Here is a 20,715-nt window from a genome sequence, read left to right as displayed (position 1 = left end):
ATCCATATTCGAATAATCCCAATTTGCTCAATAATAATCCCATGTTGGAATAATCCCGTAGTATTCAATAAGAACTCCATATTCCAAGAATCCCATGTTATTCAAGAATAATCCCGCATTACTCAACAACAATCCCAGTCATAATCCCGTATTACCCACTCCATCTGTCTTGCGACCGTGTTGTGGGCGCGCGGTCCCGCGTGACACGTGGGGCCGCCGCCGCGTGCAGGGCCGCGCGCTGCCCCCCCGCGCCGTGTCTGGGCTCCCGCCGCTCCTCGGCCGGCCGCTGCGCGGTTGTGCGGAGCGCCCGGCTCCCGCCCGGACCCCACTCGCAGCAGGAGGAGGAAGAGAAGGAGGAGGAGGAGGAAGAGCGGGGGGAGGGGGAGGCGGCGGCGGCGCCCCCGTTCGCCCCGGAGCAGCAGCGGCGAACACGGAGCCAGGCAGCAAGCGGAATCCCCCCGCTGGCCCCCCCCCCGCTCCATTTGACAGGAGCGGGTCACGTGGGCGGCAGCCGTAAAGTGCCTCTTTGCGACCTCCGTGACAGGCAAAATGTGCGACAGGCGCGGGGCGGGCGGGCCGTGAGCGCCGCCTCCGCCTCCTCCCTCGCCGCCGACTCTGCCTCGCTCGGGCGGCCGCTGAGGGACGAGCTGCGCTGTCCGCGCCGGGCTACCCTCCCCTGCTCTCCCCTCCCTTCTCCTCCGCCGCGGGCCGGACCGGGCCGGGCCGAGCCGAGCCGGGCCGGGCCGGGCGAGCCGGAGCTGGATGCGCGCAGCCCCGCGCCCAGGGCGGGCAGGCAGGCGGCGGCCATGGCGTCCAACATGGACCGGGAGATGATCCTGGCCGACTTCCAGGTGAGCCCCGCGCCCTGCTTGGGCACCACGGGCCGCAGCCGGGCGCTGGGCGCGGGGACGGCCTCTCGGCCTCCTGCGGGGACCCCCCCCTCGCACGGGTGTGTGTGTGTGTGTGTGCGCGCACTCACACTGAGGTATAGGCAGGCGTGTACGCACTTATCTGTGTGTGGAAGTGTGATTCTGTGTGCGTGTGTATATACATGGATGTGTATATGTGTGTGTGTGCATATACGTGCATGGAAGTGTGTCTGTGCCTGTGCATACACACACACATATATGTGTGTGTGTACAGAAGTATCTGTGTGTGTACGTGTGTGCATGTGCATGTACATGTGTGTGCACATAGGCACAGATATTTCCATGCATGTATGGAAGTGTCTGCATGTGTGTACACATATGCATGTGTGTCTATGTGTGCGCACATACATGCATGGAAGCATGCATCTTTGCATACATTTGTGTGTGTGCACTTGCATGCCTAGAAGTGTGTGTCTGTGTGCGCGCACACTTGTATACATGTAAGTGCATATATAGGTTTCCCTTGCCAGCTGCTGGGGCTAGGTTTATGAAAGTTCCCGTGCTTTGCAAGACAAAAGGCTTATGGGGAAAAATGGCAGGTGGCTGGCTGATGTGTGGCCACAGAAAACCAGTTATTCAAAACTGTACTGTAGTAGCCAAAATGGTATATAGACTATTAAGCAAGGATACTCACAACTGGTTGGCGAGAGAAACCTGTATATGTGTGTATGCACATGTATGCATGTAAGTGCGCATATATATATGTGTGTATGCATGCGTATATGCATGTATATACAGCTGTGTAAATACACATATGCTTCTGCACATGTGTATGTACAGATGTGAGATAATATCTACATGCACACCTTACTTGTAATATAAAGTAATCAGATATCCAAACAAGCCAAATGAACGCTACCTTAATCTTAGTTCCAAAAATAAGGCCCTCTGAGGGGAAGTGAAAGGTTTGCCTGAAGCTGGTTAATCTCTTCCATGTAGTCCCTCTATATAGGGCTTTTTTTTTCCTATATTGTTTTCCCAAGAATAAATTCAATCAGGCAGGGAGGTACTTGTTCACCTTTTTGTTTTGGAGGATACTTTGAACTGAAACTTGATTTGAGGAGGGATGTAAACGCATCTTGGAAGAGTGTCTGATTTATATTATCCTGTTCATAGATACAGGGGTATACAGCTGAAAATCAGTCTTTTCTTTAGTCTTGTATTTCCACAGGTTCTGGGGTCGGTCTGATACAAGGGCAGTCTTGTACTTGTTTGAACTAACTTGTAAGATTGAGGTCAAGGCCATTACCCGTGATCTTTCCCCCTCCCCCCACCAAAGATCTGGTCTTCACTGGGAAGATGGCTATAGTTAGTAATTCGCTTTTCAGACCTTCTTCACCTCTTGTTTCCATGCACATATCAAAGCAGATCTACAAAAGTTATTTCTTAAAAATGATTTGATTGTAAAGCATATAATGTCTGTAACTTTTTGTTTCATTATATAGCTTGCTTATTTCTGTGGCATGTTAGATCAGATATTTGTTTGAATAATGGAGTGATATTTTCCTTTTATAGGACTTTGAATATATGGCATCTCTGCAGACAACTTCCAGTTTTTGATATATGAAAATAGGAGTCTTATGTAAAAAATAATGTCCCCCCCCCAATCGCACATGATTATACTGCAGTTTATTTCAGAAGATTTTGGTAATAATAACATACCCCCAGAAAAGAAGCTTGGGTCCCATCCCTGTAATCACATGCACATAATACCCTTGTAGAGTCCTACTGAAGTTAGCAAAACTCTAGGCTGGTGCGAGGTTCCACAACATATGTGAATCTAACATCAGGGGTGGTGTGTTGGTTTGTGCATCTTGCTAGTCCTAAAATAAAACTTAATTCATATACAGTTGGCATGTTCATAGTGATAATACTACTTTGCACTTATAGCACTCTTTATTAGAGGACTTAAGTGTGCATTTAATGAAGGCATGCTTAGTAACTGGAATGGTAGATGTCTTATTAACAAACAAATACAAGTAAGTATACTTTAGTCTTGCACAAGAGGAATCTGAAGCACAGAAGTTAATTCATGCATGAAAGGTGATGTTGTGAGTCTGTAGCTGATCAGAAGCCAGAACCTTCCCTCCTCTGACTTTTGCATTTGACCAGCAACTTCTCTTTTTCTGTCTTTGCTTTTAGACTTTTTCCTCTTCCACAGGCTGACGCACTGAACTGACAGCTGCTTAACACTATTGAACAGTGTTATAATGTAAAAGAGCAGTAGGCCCAACTGTAACCTTTAAAATAGTAAAAACTAGTGAGGGAACTTCTAGGTATCCTAAACTTCTAGTATACTTTGAAATGTATAACTCATTCACCAGGAACTTAAAGGGAAAAGAGAAAGCCATAATGCTGTATGCTTTCTTTGCTATACTTTTTGTAGTTTTCAGCTGTTAAATATTTCTCTCACAGATGGCAGTATGGCTTTGGTAATACAGGGGCAAGAGACCTTGTCATAGACCATGATATAGAAACTGTAAAATATTAAAATACAATTCATTGTAACTGTTTAGTGTTTGCTAAATGGAAAAATGATAGAATAGGGAGGGAAGCTTTTATTTCTCAGTCATCTGAAAAAAAAATTAACAAGCAAGAATCACTGTCTTTTTTTTTTTGTTTGTTTAAATATGGCAAGGCCTCCCCTCCCTACAAACACTGAACTTGGAAATTATGGTATTGTTGAGAGTGTTTATATAATGGTAATGGTATTATCATGCACCTTCTGAAGTCAATGGGAGTTATGTCATTTATTTCATTTTACACTACTTAAATATAGTTGTTTTTAAGCAACAACTTCAGAATTCTAAAGCACTAAAAAAATCTTTTTGGCTTTGTCTTATTTTAATCACTTCATTGTAAGGTTTAAATGTGGTTAGATTAAAAACTAGTAATAGTAGTCAAGAATAGGGCTATGAGAATCGGAATACTTTTTTTCTTCATAATATATTCCCTATAAATTTCTATCTTCCAGGTAGATACTACTAATAATGTTTTTATATGCTGCTTCTTGAATATAAAGGTTAGATTAGGCAAATAGGGTGCACAAACACCTTACCTAAACTTTTCTCTTGCTTAACTTGACGCTGTGAATAGTCTTGATGATCTTTGTGAGTCAGGTAATAGATAAATTTGATGATCATGCATATGTATATTGATTACTCTTATGAATGCAGTTCACAACTTCTCCACACAGTGTCATTGAAATATAGGCAAAACTACAAAAGGTCAGTGCTTTATCAGTTGCATAAATTAAGTAAAAAAGGAATTGTGTATTCCTTGCAACAGGTGCTAATAAAGCAATGACATGCCTGAAGTTGTGGGAGGTGGGGAATTCCATCTCTGACACCTGCATGTCTGGCACAGCTGAATGTTCCTCTATGGTGGGTACCTTAGATACATTGTATCACACAGGTTTCAGACCCAATCAGGATGTCCATGTGGCAGGCGCTGTACAAACATGGAATTTGAGTTGATGAGCTCAGCTTATTTAAGGGTTTAAAGTTCAACCTGAAAGGACTTTCCTTGATTTTTTTGCAGTCCTGGTGTGTAATATGATTCTCTTGGGACTCCAGTATTTTTGTGCAGGCTTAGTTCAACAGAACATTCTAATTCTGTCACTTTGGCCTCAGAGATTCATTTGAGCCACTCTGGACTTTTCTGGATGGGATGGGGGTATACATCTGAAGAGTAATTTCCAAAGCTTCTGTCAGGAGACTGTGCATAGTGTTAGTGTGCTCAAACTGAGCAGAAGAGCCTAGGCTCCACAAAAGTTTCATATTCCAGATTAAAATCATCAGTGGCTGAAATAAGTGTACATTGAAGTTATCTCCAAATAGATTGTCTGGGAAGTTTGGAGGTCTCAGTGGAATTGCCCTTGGGGCATATTAGCCAACCTTAGATTAACTGTAAAACTCTTTATGACCTAAATCTAAATGGGTCTAGTTTAAAAGCAGAGCTATGGTAGTATAGCTTTGTTGGTCAGGGGTATGATGAAGTGTGACTTGTGACTGAGAGTTCTGGCCAAACCTCCTAAAGTATAGCCTCCTAGTGTATATTGGCAAAACTGTGCTTTGTCTGCATAGTTTCATTCAAAATGGGGGGCAGGGGCTGGAATAAGTTCTCATGTAAAAGCACAGTTTAGCTAGCATAAGTTTATCCATATATACTTCGCTATTACAGTGTAGCTGTATACCACTGGCCCACAATTAGGCCATTTATTTAACAGATCCTCTGGAGAATTGTGGGGCTTGTTAACTAATGGTAGATGACTGGAGATTATATACTCATCTTGTATATGATGTTGTAGGAGAAAATCACTTAGACTCACGTTTCTTACACTCTACTCCTATAGGGTAAGAGGCCACTAGTTCTTGACTGATTACATGCTATTGTTTGCAGGGGTTTAGAGGGAAAAACTTTTCAGAGGCTTTCTTCTTTCATATGTTGTTTTTTTTTTTTAGGTAGGAGCTGGTATGATCTATGTGTTCCACACAATTAGGGATTCTAATACATATCTGTTCTGTATGAAGTCTTCTGTACTATATGAAAAGATGTTTAATGCACTGGGCTAACTAGGGTTGTATTAGTATATAATAAGTGGTCCAGAATGTTTGAGCAAAGCTTGGAAGATCCACCTGCCTATGGTAATTGAGAAGCTTTTTTGGTGGGAAGTTTACAATCAGAAACTTCAAAGGTTAAGCATTTGAAGAAAATCTAGCCCTTATGGCTGCAAAGATAAACTTCCAGAAGTGAGACAACTAACAGATTCAGAAGGGACTTAACAAGTCTGTAGGCAAGACACATATCTTGTATGGTTTTATAGCAGCTGTTCAGGACATCAGGGCCAATAGTACACTTAAGTATATTTCTTTTTGCTTCTTCCTTGACATAAGCGAGAGTGTATTGCTGCTATTCTACTTGTATGCAGGCAGTTTCAGCAGGCTGAAGGCCTGGACGGAGCTGGGGCAACAGCTTCACAGCCTTCCATTGCAGCAGCCATAAGTGGGAGTGAAGAGCTTGGAGAGATGCTGTTTCTATCCTTTGAGAAGTCGTGTTCTTGGACACCCGCTTGATTCACCTTTCATTTTGTATTTCCATTTCCAGCTAATAGTGTTGGGTCTGGTCTTGTAGCTCTGAAGATTCTGTACAATCATGCTTATGGCCATCATTATATTTATGTAGACAGAAAAATAAGTTTGATTTGATCTAAAACCCAAGTTTATTAGTTTCCTTTTAAAAAGAAAATCAATCAACAAGCAACACTAGTAAAGATGTGGAAGCTTTCATGCTAAACAACTGAAAAGATGCATTTATTTCAAGAATTTATGCAAACGTATGGCTTTCTTAGCCTTTAATAAAGTAGAATGCTCACATTTGTTCAGCCTAAAAATAGACCTGATGCTGTTGGGTTTTTTTTGTTTTTATAAATTGCAGGGTTTGGTTTTTATTTAGTTTTGTGGGTCTTCATAAACTGGCCCTTATTTTTTTTTTTTTACAGTTAAATTGTTACCAGTGGAGGGACCTAGAGCAGGGAAAGGGGTGGCCATAAGTGGCTTGGGGCGGGGGTTTTAACCCATAGCAGTGTTTTACATCAATAATAGCTAAGAAGTAGTACAATACATCATTGTCTGGCTTGCTTCTTATGTTGAGGGCCAGCAATCACTTTCTCATTACAATCCTGCAGAAGAAAATTATTGACAAAGAACACTGAAGCCCCATGTAGAATTGGTTCCCTTTAGCCTTGATTTGAAAGGGATGATGGTTCTTTGTCCAAGGTACTTCATGGAAGTTGGGAAGTCTAGATTCAATTCTCTTTTTGCATCACAAGCTTTCTCTGTTTAGCAGGTCATTTATGTCTAGAAAGACCTGGTTGCTAGAAGAACTGCCCCCAAAAAATGTTTAGAACCTCAGAACCCTTGTATGGCTGCCACCTAAAGTCCCTAGATACTTAAGTTCCTAAAGAGCCCTGAATACATAAGAGTCTGCTTCTGTACATGCTCAGGTTTGACTAAGTCTTCACAGTGGTGAACAGTTCAGTATTGCACTTGCATCCAAGTCCTGTTAGCTTACCCTGTCTTGCCTGCAGGGTTGAGTCTGGTAGGTGTTTTCAGAGGACACCTGCCTTGCACAGTGTATGGGAGGAGAAGTGAATCCAGTGCCTCTCTTTTACCCATTAGCCTGATGCTTGGAGAACTCTTCCAGGATGTGGGAGAGGCGTGTTAAATTTGCTCCTTTGCTTTGGATGCTATAGAAGGGAATTGAGAGATCACTTCCTTCACACAGCTTGTAGCCTGATGGCATTCATCTGGGACACGGGTTCAAATTGTCTTGGGCAGAGGAAAGAACTGAGTTTGGGTCTCCCACCCCCTGGAGAAGCCTCTAATCCATTGAATTAAATTGGATAGTTGGGTATGGCAGCGCTCAGTATTGCAACATTAAATTATTTTGTGGGTGTAACCTATAATGTCTCAGTGCCTCAGTTAAACTGTGAAGTGGGGATAATTCTTTTTTAGCTCTTGGTGATAATTATGAAGCTAAATACATGTAGAAGTACCTGGATTGATATCTCCGGTGAGAAACATTTAAGGAGTGAAGGGCTCTAGGAGTTTCTCTTTAAATTTGGGAAAGAACCGTAGAATAGGCAATTTAGAGACCTTTTGCTTGCTGTCTTGGATATCCTCATTTTGTCCAGTGTAAATTTTTTTTCTTCTTCCCACAAGGGGGAGTTCATTAGGTTTCTTCCAGAAAAGATAGTGAGAACTTCACTTCCTTTACTTCAAAAAAGATAGTGAGAACAGGGAAGAAGCAGATTTTGTTTTGATATGTATCAGTAGAGAGTGATAGTTAGCAATGTTAGCTGGAAATCAGGCAGGAGGTAGGGCAGGGTGGCACCTTAGCCCATGTCCAAATAAGCGTGGATCTGCAGCATCACACACTGCACATGCAGGCTTTCCCTTTTGCTGCTACCTTGCAGCATGGGGGGGTTTGTTTCAACAGATCCCAGGCTTAAAAAAACCCGTGCCAAAAAAAAGCAGGGTGGCACATGTGACAGCAGCACGTGCCACCCAAAACTGGAGCCTGGCTGGCCAGATCCACGCTTCAGCTGCCAGGCAGGCTTCCAGCTGCAGGAACACTGTGGCTGCAGCTCCCTTCGGTCCCCAGGGCCCCAGGTAAGGCTGCTGGGGCCAGTACAGTTGCTTGGCCCAGCCTCCCCAGCCCCACTGGGGTAACCTGCTGCACACAGAGCTCACATGGCACAGGCATTCCCCAGGGACAAGTAGCAGTGGCACAACCGCTGCTACTTGTCCCTGGGGAAACAAATGATGGTATTCATCTGGACCCGGCCTTAGAGATGAACTGTTTCAGAGAAGCAAGTAGGCAGTTGCCTGAGCAAGCTTATGCCTTTCTGAATGGGTTAGCTCTGCTGCCTGCCACAGAAGCATTGCAAGGACAATCCCACCCTTCCTCATTGGATCCACACTGTAAACTGAATCTTCTCAAATGTTCACTTCCTTGTGCTAACACCTTTGATCCCTTTTAACTATGGAAAAGTAGTGTGAGGAAAAAAATACACAATAATTTTAAGAAAACAGTTGAAATTTCCTGTCTTTTAATAACAACAAATTTAGTTTGTGGTATGGGTGTTTTATTCTTCCATTCTCCAAGCATATGTCAAATTGGTGAGCAATCAATGTAAAATGTTCAAAGCACTCTTGTACCATTTGTAATGAGTTTCTTCTTCCCCTTTGCACACTTGTGCTTTTTAATACCTGGCAACTTTATTTTACCATTTTAAGGAAAATGTGGATACATTTCGTAAGGGATGAAGCTTTGTCTCCACAAAAACTTACATAATTAAATAAAAGTCAAAATAGAATATAGGTTTATGCCATACACCTCTGTGTTGTATGTATAAAATTATACTTTCAGAATGGAGAGTTTGTAGGGTTTTTTGTATGCTGTGAGAACACATGGTAATGTCTCATTAGCAAGCTCAGCCATATACACAAGACTATTTATTTCTAGTTCCTAAAGCAGTTGTAATTAATCCCTCAATAACAATAAAAATAATAATAAACAATGTTGTTACTTAAAGTTTTTTATTCTTATCTCAGAACACATTGCAGAGGAGAATAATTACCTCCTTTTAGGATATGTTCATTTGACCCCTGCTCATTTGATCCCTGCTGACTGCCTGCTCTTTGGTCAAGATCATGCAGTGATCTTGAGAGGTCACTTCCAGCCCTCATGTCTGTGAAATCTATGTCCTCTTTCTGTTCATGGTAATAATGTTTTTTCTTAATGTGAACAGAGTGTACGATATGGGTGAGCTGAAGTTACGATTCTACAGTAACAGTAACTTCAGATTTTTGTGTGTCTGAAACTCCATTGTCAGTACTGCAGGAATGTATTGTGGCACGTTTCATTTTGTGCCTTGGTGTCATTTACTTTTTCAATTCATGGGGCAAAGTATGCTATATAAACCTTTGGTTTCCTCTGCACAGTCTTTTCAGATGATTCATCCTTCCAAATTCTGCTATTTGTCATAGTTTATAGTTTAACGCTGACAGTTGCCTACAAAACTCTTGCTTTGTTAAATTACAACTTTGTATGTCATATTTGTCTGAAACCTTTGCAGCTCATATCACCGACAGTGACACCTAACATTACTGTAACTGAAAAATTTTAGTTAGGAGAAAAACGTTTTTCATTTTATTTTGTATGTTTTACAGCACTTTGTGCATAGTTTCTCCCTTTTTGAAAAGATCCTTTTAAACATGCATAGGGAAATCGGAAAGTATGTTTTCTTTTTAAAAAAAGTTAGCTTAAATCTTCTCAAGTTTCCTGGGATCCTTTAAAAAATACATTAAATGGTTTCTGTCATGACTGGGGGGGAAAAACTATGCTATGGATGGGAAAAAAAATCATTAATTATTATTGGTTCTCCTTTTTTACAAAGATTACTTTTCAGGTAAGGAGTTGTTCTAAACAGCTTTTTTAGGGGAAAAAAATTAAGATTGTTCAGTACCTAGGATATGAAAGCTTATGGTTTTTTTTGGGCTTTTTGTGAGGTACTGCTTCACCCTTACGTTTTTTATGTTGCTACTGAGGAGCTGTAATGTACCATTGCAGCTGATCATGCACACTTTGGTTTGCACCACAAATGGTTTTAGCTGCTATCACTGGCACTAGAGATGAAATATCAAGAGAGACTACAAAAGCATATTGTATGTGTAGTGTCCATCCGCTTGGCTATTTTGTTTGTCACTGTCTGTTCCCACTGTCTGTACCCTTGCTTGTATTAGCTTTTGTTCTTCATACACTTCTGAAGAAGCAACTTGTTTAGATACTTTTAGATTCAGCTGAAATTCTGAAGCTTGTTTTCATCAGAACAAAGTTAGTTTGATTTACTTGTAACCTCTCTGGTCTTCAGACAGGATGTGAATTGAATTACAGAGCCAGAGGAATAAGAAATTGGAGAAGAATGTGAATAAGAATGGTGTCCTTTTTAGAAACATGAGCATTTGGAATGCTAATCTGGTACAGTACTGTAACAACTTCAACCGCTCATGGCAAGGCTGGCTATTCTTTCTAATTAACTTTCTGACAGTTATAGGGATGAATGAGAATACTACATGACTTTTTGTGTGCATTGGAGCCTTGATATAAGACACAATAGTAACTTCAGCACTGCAACGCTAATTCAGCTTCAGAAATAAATTTTAGGAGGGCTCCTTTATTAAATTAGGATTGAAAAGACTATCCATGCTACCTTAATGAAGTTACCAGGTCTTCAAGCACACTTATGTCGATATTTGAGGTAATGTGTCACTGCAGATGGAAAAGCAAACAACTCTATCCAGAAACCAAATCCCTGTTCTGCTGATTACACATCTTCAATCCGTCATAGTCCATCTACTAGTCTTCGCTGTCTAACTGGTTGAACAGGTCTGTGTGTTGTCCCAGGAGAACCAGAACTTTTTCAGAAAGTGCTTCAAATACATCTGAAGTCTTTAAGAGAAGTCCTAGAAAAGTAAGTCATTGGCTAGATTTTAAAATTTAACCTATTGGCTAATAACAAACTTTAAATATGATGTTGCATCCAGTTAGGATCCTAAGTATGGGGAACTCAGTTCTGTTTTTAGATTGTTTTGGTCTATTACCAACTCACCAAATTGCAACTGTTTTTTTTCTGGAATGTTCTTAACAGAAATGAACAGGCCACAACTGGTAAGTGCAAGCTGATTGACGTAACTCCTCATTTAAAAAGTGGTGCTATAAATTTTTGAAGTCACTGGTTTCAGAATGCCTGACTAACTTGCACCAATTTAAAATAATTCTTAGGTTTTTTTTTTTTCCTTTGTTACAAGAATGCATGCATACAAAAAGCATCAGTTCAGCAGCAGCTTTAGTTGTTATTAAACTCCCTGGTTGTTCTCAACTGGAAATCTTAATCCTGTTAGCAACAACAATTGATTGTTGTGGGGATTTCATCAGATAGCACTAACTTTTGAGGGAGTCCCGTTTCAGAGCAGAGCCTTGCTTATATTTGAAAGATTCTGCTGCTGTAAAGCTATATTGGTGTCCCGTTTCCCCTTCAACGACAACAGATTTCTTGCTGGCAGTGCTTATAACAGCTTCCCAAACAAACTGTTATCCTGATAAAAGGACACTTTTGTTGGTGCCTCTGTGTATTAGAGCTTTTACTGATATAACTGATGCACTCTAAAAACTCTTTTCCTCTCCACACTTTTAAACAGTATTGGCACATGGTCATTTTTTTGGGTAGACGGGGCCTTAAAGGAGCTCTTAGTGATGTGTTTTTCTGTTTATGCAACTGTGCAGTAACAAAGAACAAAGGGGGAGACAAGGACATAGGACGTTTGTTCTTGGAGCACCCAAAAGCTAATAGCTTTATGGGGAAACCTTTAGGAAGATGCCTAGGTCCTTGATCCAACGGGTATATAATCTAAATTGACAAGCAGATATAGGTAGGAAAAGAAATGAAACACGACCATGTTGGATAAAACTGTATGTACTAAACTAGTATTTTGATTTCCATTCCCCCTCCCTCCATGCCTGACTTGTGAGCTGAGTACTTGCCAACAGGTTTTTAAATCAAGAAATCTTCAAATGCTCCTGAGAGGAAAAAATATGAAGGAGTCCAGAGGAGAGCCACCTGCATGATTAGAGGTCAAGTGACCAGGCCTTATGAAGAGAGGCTGAGGGGCATGGGACTCTTCAGCCTGGAGAAGCAAAAGCTCAGGGGTGACTTTGGTGGCAGCTTATAAGTATCTAAGGAGTGTGCATCAAGAACTGGGAGAACATCTGTTCACCAGGGCATGACAAGGGACGACGAGGTCTAATGGTAGACTGTTTTAGATTGGTCATAAGGAAAAACTTCTTTACCGTTTGAGTCTCCAGAGTCTGGACTAGACTTTCCTCAGAAGTGGTGCAAGCACCTACTTTGGATACCTTTTTAAGAAACGCCTGGATGCTTATCTTGCTGGGGTGATCTGACTTCCTGCCCCTTGGGCAGGGGGCTGGACCTGATGATCTCGCGAGGTCCCTTCCAGCCCTAATGTCTATGAAATCTATGAAGGAGAATGATAGAAAAGGCTGGGCCAGCTCAGGGCTGTCCAGCCTCCGAGCGGGGGCTAAACCCCCTGTGGGCTGAACCAGTTGAGACTATGCTTATGAGGCCCACCAAGGCAAGCCATGAGTCCCTTGGGCTCATGCCACATGCATTCCTGCCCCCTGCCATCTGCACACATGTTGCCCCCCCACTACTGCGCTGCCCCAGGCTCACCCTTCACTTCCCTGGCTGTGCCACGCTGCACTGCCCTGCCCAGTCCCGCTCACTGAGGCAGGGGCTGGCAGCGAAAGCATTGGAGGAAGGGGAGCTGGAGCGATGCAGGGATCAGCAGCTGGGTAGGAGCCTGGAGGCTGCAACTTAACCCTTCAGCCCATGGGTTGCCAATTGGATGATCCTGGTTTAATGTGTAGTATACCTACACATCCGCTACTTTTATCTTTTAGAAGAGGAGCATTGTAACACAGTTGTACAAATACTCAAATGAGTGTATATAGCTAAACATTAGGTTGTAAAGACCACTTGCAAATGAGGTCATGAAGTGGGCAAATACAGCTAAAGCTCCTTTGCTTGATCCAGAGGCAACTAGCTGGCCACTGAGAAGATGCAAGGTTTGACACTAGTTAACAAGCAAATAGTATTTTCAGAGGTGTGATGTCACGGCATGAGGTAAGAGTAAGAAATGTAGAAAAGCTGTCTCGTCTTGTTCCCTATTGAATGAAGTATGAATTTGGTGTGTGTGATTTCACGTAACTCAGTATGACTTAACATACAAAACAACCCTCCCTTCCTTATTGCCCTAAATGTCAAAGCTGTAGGAATTTCATAGACATCAGGACTGGAAGGGACCTCGGGAGATCATCCAGTCCAGCCCCCTGCCCAAAGGGCAGGAAGTCAGCTGGGGTCATAGGATCCCAGCAAGATAAGCATCCAATTTACTCTTGAAGGTGTTCAATGTAGGTGCTTGAACCACCTCCGCTGGCAGGCTGCTCCAGACCTTGGGGGCTCGGACAGTAAAGAAATTCTTCCTTATGTCCAGCCTGAAACGGTCTTGCAGGAGTTTGTGACCGTTTGACCTAGTCATCCCTTGGGGCGTTCTGGTGAACAGATGTACCCCAGATCCTGGTGGTCACCCCTGATAAACTTATAGGTGGCCATCAGATCACCCCTGAGCCTACGCTTTTCCAGGCTAAAGAGTCCCATGTCTCTCAGCCTGTCATCGTAAGATCTGTTTTCCTGACCTCTGATCATGCGCGTGGCTCTCCTCTGGACTCTCTCAAGCTTCTCCACATCCTTTTTGAATTGTGGAGCCCAAAACTGGGTGCAGTACTCCAGCTGCGGCCTCACCAAGGCCGAGTACAAGGGGAGAATGACATCCCGGGATTTGCTCGAGAAGCATCTATGGATGCAAGCCAGCGTTTTGGTCGCTTTACTAGCCGCGGCATCTCATTGCAGGCTCATGTTCATCTTGTGGTCAACGATGACCCCCAAGTCTCTTTCTTCTGTAGTGCTAACCAACGTAGCACTGGCGAGCCTATAAGGGTGCTGCAGGTTTTTCCTCCCAAGGTGGAGAACCTTGCATTTTTCGGTGTTAAACACCATGAGGTTCTCATCTGCCCATTTGCTGAGCTTGTCCAGGTCAGCCTGGATCACCCGCCTATCTTCTGGCGTGGATACTTTGCCCCAAAGTTTGGTGTCGTCGGCGAACTTGGCCAGTCCACTCCTGACTCCAATGTCCACATCGTTAATGAAGATGTTGAACAGGATGGGTCCCAGTACAGAGCCTTGAGGGCCCCCACTGGTCACAGGGCACCACGATGAGTGACTGCCATCAATCACAACCCTCTGGGTCCGACCACGGAGCCAGTTTCCCAGCCAGTGGATCGTGGTGGAGCCAAGGCCACAACTGGCCAGTTTGGCCAAGAGGTGATCGTGGGATACCAGATCAAAAGTTTTTCTGAAGTCAAGATATATAACATCAATCTCTTCTCCCTCGTCCAGGTGATATTTTGAATGGTGGCGGGAAGAATGAGAAATTTATTGTGCTTTTTAAAAGTATTGAGTATTCAGATCCACTTTTGTACAAACAAACTTGTGACTGCAATATTCATAGGTGCTGAACAATCTTTGGAAAAATTGATAACTTTGGAAAAACTGACAACTTCTTTAAGAGTTGGGACATAATACAATATTATGCCTGTATAAATTAGCAGCATCCCTTCCATGTCCCTTTCCCTTTTCTATAAAACTCTGTCTTTCTGCTCATCCTTTCATAGCAATGTAGGTTATTGGCTATGAGGGCTTGTGCCTCTGAACGAGTTTAGTTTCAGTCTTCTGCCTGACGTCACGCTAAGAGGGCTAACAGCCTCTCTCTTTGTACTAACTTAAAAGGCATACATGAAGGGGAATGGAGCCAGAAGAATAACCACTTTAATTGATTAACTTTTATCCTAGAAAAGAAAGATGAATTCCTGTCAGTCCACCTGGGGAAGTTAGAAAAACCATTATTTAGAATGTGAGGCTGCCTTTGCTGTGTTGAAGCCATTGTACAAGATGTGGCCAACTGATTTTTATTTTCCATTTAATCATTTCTGCCAGAGGTCCTATAAAGACCCACTTGGGCTCAGGAGGTGAGGCAAGGCCATCCATTTTAACTTCTCCCACCATTAGGTGCATGAGGAAGAAGTCATGCATTGCCAGCCAGTCCTGTCCTGGGCCAGTTTTTAACTTGTTCATATTACTGATCTCTAGAGGTGATTGAACTACCAAACAGGGCTTGTTAGGGAGCCTGTTGGCTTTCTCTAAGTGTGGCCACAGTAAGTCCACCTCCTGACTTTTGTAGTATTTGCATAACTATTGCAATCTGGGAGGGGACATAGACTAAAAAATATTGATCGTTATCTCATCCCTTTGCTTTGGAATATCCAGGGAAGTTATCCATGCTGAAAGCTGTTTAATTTTCTTTGGGTAGATTTGTTGCTGTTCCTTGTTTCTAACCGTGCAGGACTGTGCTTAGTGTACTGCTACAAAAAGATTCATAACAAAAAAGAGCACAGCTGCTGATAGACTTCTGGGGTGAGTTTTAGAAAAGCTTGCCGAACCTGTTTGAGTTAAAGTACTAGAGGTGCAGTCAGTGACCACAGTCAGTGACCTACCTAGCATGCAGGTAATAAACTTGCTAGCGCAGTTCCAAGAACAATTGGATCAAACAGAATTGCTTTGACCTTCATAGGAGCATAGGAAAGTAGGACTGGAAGGGACCTCGCAAGGTTAGCCAGTCTAGCCCCTGTTCAAGGTAGGATCATCCCTGACTACCCCATCCCAAACCAAGTGTCAGTCCAGCCTTCTCTTAAAACTTTCCAGAGATGGAGATTCCACAGTTTCTCTAGGTAGCCTGTTCCAGTGTTTGTCCAACCTCATAGTCAGAAAGTTCCTCCTGATCTCCAACCCAAATTTCTCCAACTGGAGCTTGAGGCCATTGCTCCTGGTTCTGTCTTGTATTGTCATGGAGAGAAAAAGCCCATTTCCATCCTCTGTAATTGCCCTTTAGCTATTTGCAGACTGTTATCAAGTCCCCTGTCAGTCTTCTCTTCTCCAAACTAAATAACCTTAGTTCTTTCAACCTTTCCTCATAAGTGTTGCCTCTGAGGCACCTAATGATGATTGTTTCTCTGTGCTGGACTCTTTCTAAACTATCTACATACTTCTTGAAGTGTGGGGCCCAAAACTGGACACAGTACCCTAGGTGAGGCCTCACCAGCACTGAATAGAATGGAAGAATCACTTCCCTTGATATGCAAGTGAGACTCCTGTTAATACAACCCAGTCTGAGGTTAGCTTTTTTCCCCTTTCTTTCTTTTCAGCAAAATCATGGTGTCAGCTCACTTGGTTTAGAATCCGCTGTAATCCCCAGGTCCTTCTCTTCAGTATTGCAGCCTCACTACTCATTCCCCTGTCTGTATTTGAGCATGCAGTTATTCCATCCTAATTGCAAGACTGCACTCATTCTTGTGGCATCTCATCTGGTTGACTGCAGACCATTTCTCAAGTCTATCCAGGTTGTTCTGGAACCTAGCCCTACCCTACAGAATGTCTGCAACCCCACCCAACTTGGTGATGTTTGCAGATTTGCTAAGTGTGCACTCAGTCCCATGGTCCAAGTCATTAATGAAGATATTAAACAATACTTGACCCAGGACAGATGCTTGGGGAACCCCACTTGATACTTCCTTCCAGCTAGGCATTGAGCCATTGATTACGCATTGAGTACAATGGTCCAACCAGTTCCAGTGCTTTAATACCCTCTTGGAGAAAGTTTTTCCCAATATCTAGCCTCAACTTGTCTTGCTGCAACTTGAAACCATTGCGCCTTGTTCTGTCATCTTCCGCTACTGAAAACAGTCTAGCTCTGCCCTGTTTGCAACCGCCCTTCAGGTAGTTGAAGGATGCTGTTAAATTCTCCCCTTCGGTCTTCTTCAGACCTGCTTTGACTTTTTGACAGCAACACCTATTTGTTCTGCAGTTCTGACTAGGCTACCAGTCTCTTTGCTGTGTTTTTTCCAGTATATTCAGGGCATAAATATTATCACTGGATAACTGGACTGTTCTGTGGCTAAACAGTAGTGCTTTGCATTCCAGTTTTTATACCACATGTATTACATGCAGCAGATTCAATTGTGACCCTAAACAACAAAGGGGAGAGAACTTCCCTTTTGTCAAAGTCCAGGGGTAATATCAAACCTGTTGGTTAATTCCTAACTAGATATCACAGCATGTTTTGGATCTTAATAAAGATTTGCGAAGTTCTGAATAATTTTAAAAGGGGATGCATAGATTTCCAGTATGTGCTACATAGTCCCTCTGTTTATACTGTAAAAGGCTTTCAGGGAATTCAAAAAATTTAAGATGTGTTGCATTCTTTGCTTTGTATAGTTATAGTATATAGCTTAAAACATGATATGGGGGTGACTGCTGCTGCTTGAACCAACTACTGCTTCTTGAAATGTTGAGGGTATTGTGGGTTCTGTTCAGGATAATCATGCAGAAAAGTTTCCCTGGATTGGTAACAGGGTGATGATTCCAATTATGGTCACTTTACATTTACCCTTTCTTAAGTAACTTCATAATTCCCTTTCACCATTCTGCCAAGGTTGATTCAATCACCCATTCTCTGAAGAGCTGTAGCATATTTTTCAGCACGCCTTCAACATTTATTTTGAACAGTTCCCCAAGATGATTTCTTCACAACTAATGTCATATTCTTCTATCTTGTGTATAGTGTCAAAGTTGAATTTTGTTTCAAGTAAGAGCCCGTTTTCATTATGGGTTAACTGCTTTCATTATAAAATCTTTTTATTTGTTCTTTAGGGATGGTGAGAGTATTTCCGTGTTTATATTTTACGGACCCAATGCAACTGTGATTGAAGTTGCCTGCTAGCCTTTTTGTGGTTTTGATTAGGAATTCTCAGATCCACTTTTTTGGCTGCCACCTCTACTTCCTGTGCCTGCTCATCCATATGTGCTTATTTTTCTTTCCTTTTTTGATAGCGTTACCAGTTTAACAGATGAAAATGATATAACTAAACAGATAATTTTCTTGTGCTCGGTAGCATTGAGGTGGTTCAGTTTTGTCTATTTCCTTCTTCACATGCTCTCTTCCTCCTCTGAAAATCCCAGTATATTCTTGGGTGTCTCAACTTATATCTTTCTTAAGGTCCCCTAAGCATTTTCTACCTTATAGATGGAATCCAAGTCCGTGAAGATGGACAATATAATATGTTTGACAGCTTTAAGTTCAAGCTCCATTTTTCTTTAGGTTTTCTTATGTCTGGAGGAATTGGTGATATATAAATGATGCTTGTTGCCTGCTTATGCCTGAGTGTCCCAAAGGGGTAAAAAAACAACTTAGTGCAAAAATAATTTAATTTTTTCCTTCTGTTGGTAACTGAAAGAATTTATTTTGGGGGTGATGGGGTTCCCTGGCAAAACTCCATGAGCTGTTCTCAGTTTCTATCATGTAAATCAGTTCTGAGTGTGTCAATGGCATTGCTCAGTCCATGATCATCATTGGTGATATGAATATGCAAGCAGTGACACAGTGAGGAAAGAGAGGTAGTTAGCTGTGTTAGTGTCAACTCCAGAAAGAAGGCAGGATAGAGTTGTCTTATAGACCACTAAATCAGAGACATATCACATAAGCTTTCGAAACCAGCAGTTTACTTCATGAGGTTCTGTGAAGGGACTGCAGGAAGTGGAGCTTCTAAACTGAAAGGAGTGATTAGATTGCAAATGGGATTCCATAATGAGCTTTTGTCATACATACTGAAGTTTTCACTGCTCTCACTTGTAGGGATGAAGCATTCCTTGCACTCATTCATTGCACTTATTTGTTGGGGTGAAACACTGAATGATTGCCATCTTCATGCATAATATTTGGAAGCTTGCACTTACTCAGCTGTTACCAGCTCCTAATCTTGTATGGCTTTTTGTGCTGTGCCACTTAATCTTACCAGGGCAGCTCCTTCTCCCCATCGTGCTGGGTATCTGAGTAGGTCATGATTTTCTGGTTCCATTTGATGCAGCCTGCCCCTGGTTGTCTCTGGTCACTCGTACCAAGAATGTCAACACCACAATTATTAATTTCTTGTCATTTGAGTTGTTTCCAGATTTAAGCATTGCACATGTGCTTGAGTCCTTTAGGTAAGGTAGAACCATTCACCTTCTGACCCTGTTTGTCTGGAGGTTATTCACCTTGGTGCTTGCTTGTGTAATGAAGGTGACATGGACAAAAGAAGTGGAGACAAGGTGGGTATTTTACTAGGATCTAGGCATGCAGGATTACCATTTGTGTCTCTGACCACCGTCAGCAGGGGATACCTGAGTATATAACATGTACTTTTTCTTTGGCACAGGGAATGGGTTTGAATCGGCTGTAGTTTTGAACCTTCCAGATCGTAGAGGGAAATCTGTCAACAAGCTATTACAAAGTATGATTAGCAGTCCAGAAAGAAAGATCACAACAGATGGATCCAGGCACCCACTCTGTGGTCTCACAGAAGTAACTAAATGGTTTAAAATGCAACAGAGTCTTGTGATCAGTGCTGTACCATTGGACACAATGGCTGGCAGGGTGCAACTGAGGCTATGGAAGTAAAGATTATGCACAATCAGGTGCTCTGAAATGGACCTGAAACCCAAGGCGGACCTTTCCAGAGGGGCTGATCTAGGCTGGCCAACATGGCAATGCCTGCATTGCCTGCACACACAAACTGGAAGATCAGAAACAAGATCAAATGGGGCTATTCTAATGACACAAATATATGCAAGTGTGGTGAAGTGCAGACTAAGGAGCACCTGCTCATTTTTCAACTCCTTGGTGAGACCTGTAGGAAGGGGGACCTCACTATAGCAATGGAAAGAGCCGTCGCTTATGCATGATTCTGGAAAAACATCTGGTTTATGATATGAGAAAAAGTAGTCCATTAATATCTGGAAGCAGTAGATGCTGTTTTCAGTCATCTGTATGGCTTTTAAAGCTAACAAGAGTGCCAACCCTACTGGAGATGAGAAGAACCTAAGTCTGTTTGGGATTCAAATAAATTTGCTTAATGTCCCTAGACTTTGTATCTGTTAAAGCAGTATTTCTGTTCCCCATAACTTTGGCAATGAATGCATCTATTTAATAATGTACCAGTATTGTAACATTTTATAAAGTCAGGGTGTACTAAGAAACAGGGACATGTCTATATTTCACAGGCCTTGAAAGGTAGTACATTACTTACACACTTGCATCCCATCATATTTTTTTCAGTTATCCAAAAGTGATTTAACTTAGTTGAGGAAAAAGGAAAAAATGGAAGTTTACACATGAAGTTACTTTATCATATGAACATACAAACCATTAACTACATGGTAAAAGAGACAGGCACGGTCTTGGCTGCTTGTATGCATGTTTTTGCTTTGCAGCAAATGGAAGCTAAGCTTCAGTAGCTTAGCCCATGGTGAGAGAGGTAAATTGGGTCGTGCACTGTTAATATGTCCGTGACCTTAACAAAGAATGATGTGGATTTTCAGTTCGCTTGTGCAAATCGAGGGGGTGGAGGTGGCTAGGGAGGTGGCCAGTGGATTGCTAACTGTATACTTGAGAGAGACAACTAGCCACACAAGCCCTAAAAAAAGTGAGACGGGCTC

At 42.4% G+C, this 20,715-nt stretch overlaps 1 protein-coding gene across 1 annotated transcript in view; it reads left to right on the top strand.

Annotated features, from left to right (window-relative positions):
* Positions 1 to 535: 535 nt before the first annotated feature.
* Positions 536 to 20,715, top strand: part of FAF1 (Fas associated factor 1) — a 301,437-nt gene continuing 281,257 nt past the window's right edge. The window contains exon 1 of the mRNA XM_090047052.1: positions 536 to 851. Coding sequence (XP_089903178.1) covers positions 807 to 851 — 45 coding nt within the window. The 5' untranslated portion in view covers positions 536 to 806. The remainder of the gene's footprint in view (positions 852 to 20,715) is intronic.

This window comes from Crocodylus siamensis, chromosome 5 (assembly GCF_052110815.1).
Source record: "Crocodylus siamensis isolate JL-2025a chromosome 5, ASM5211081v1, whole genome shotgun sequence".
Classification (NCBI taxonomy): domain Eukaryota; kingdom Metazoa; phylum Chordata; order Crocodylia; family Crocodylidae; genus Crocodylus; species Crocodylus siamensis.
Note: the sequence above shows the minus strand (reverse complement) of the source record. Positions and strands in the feature narration are given on the sequence as shown.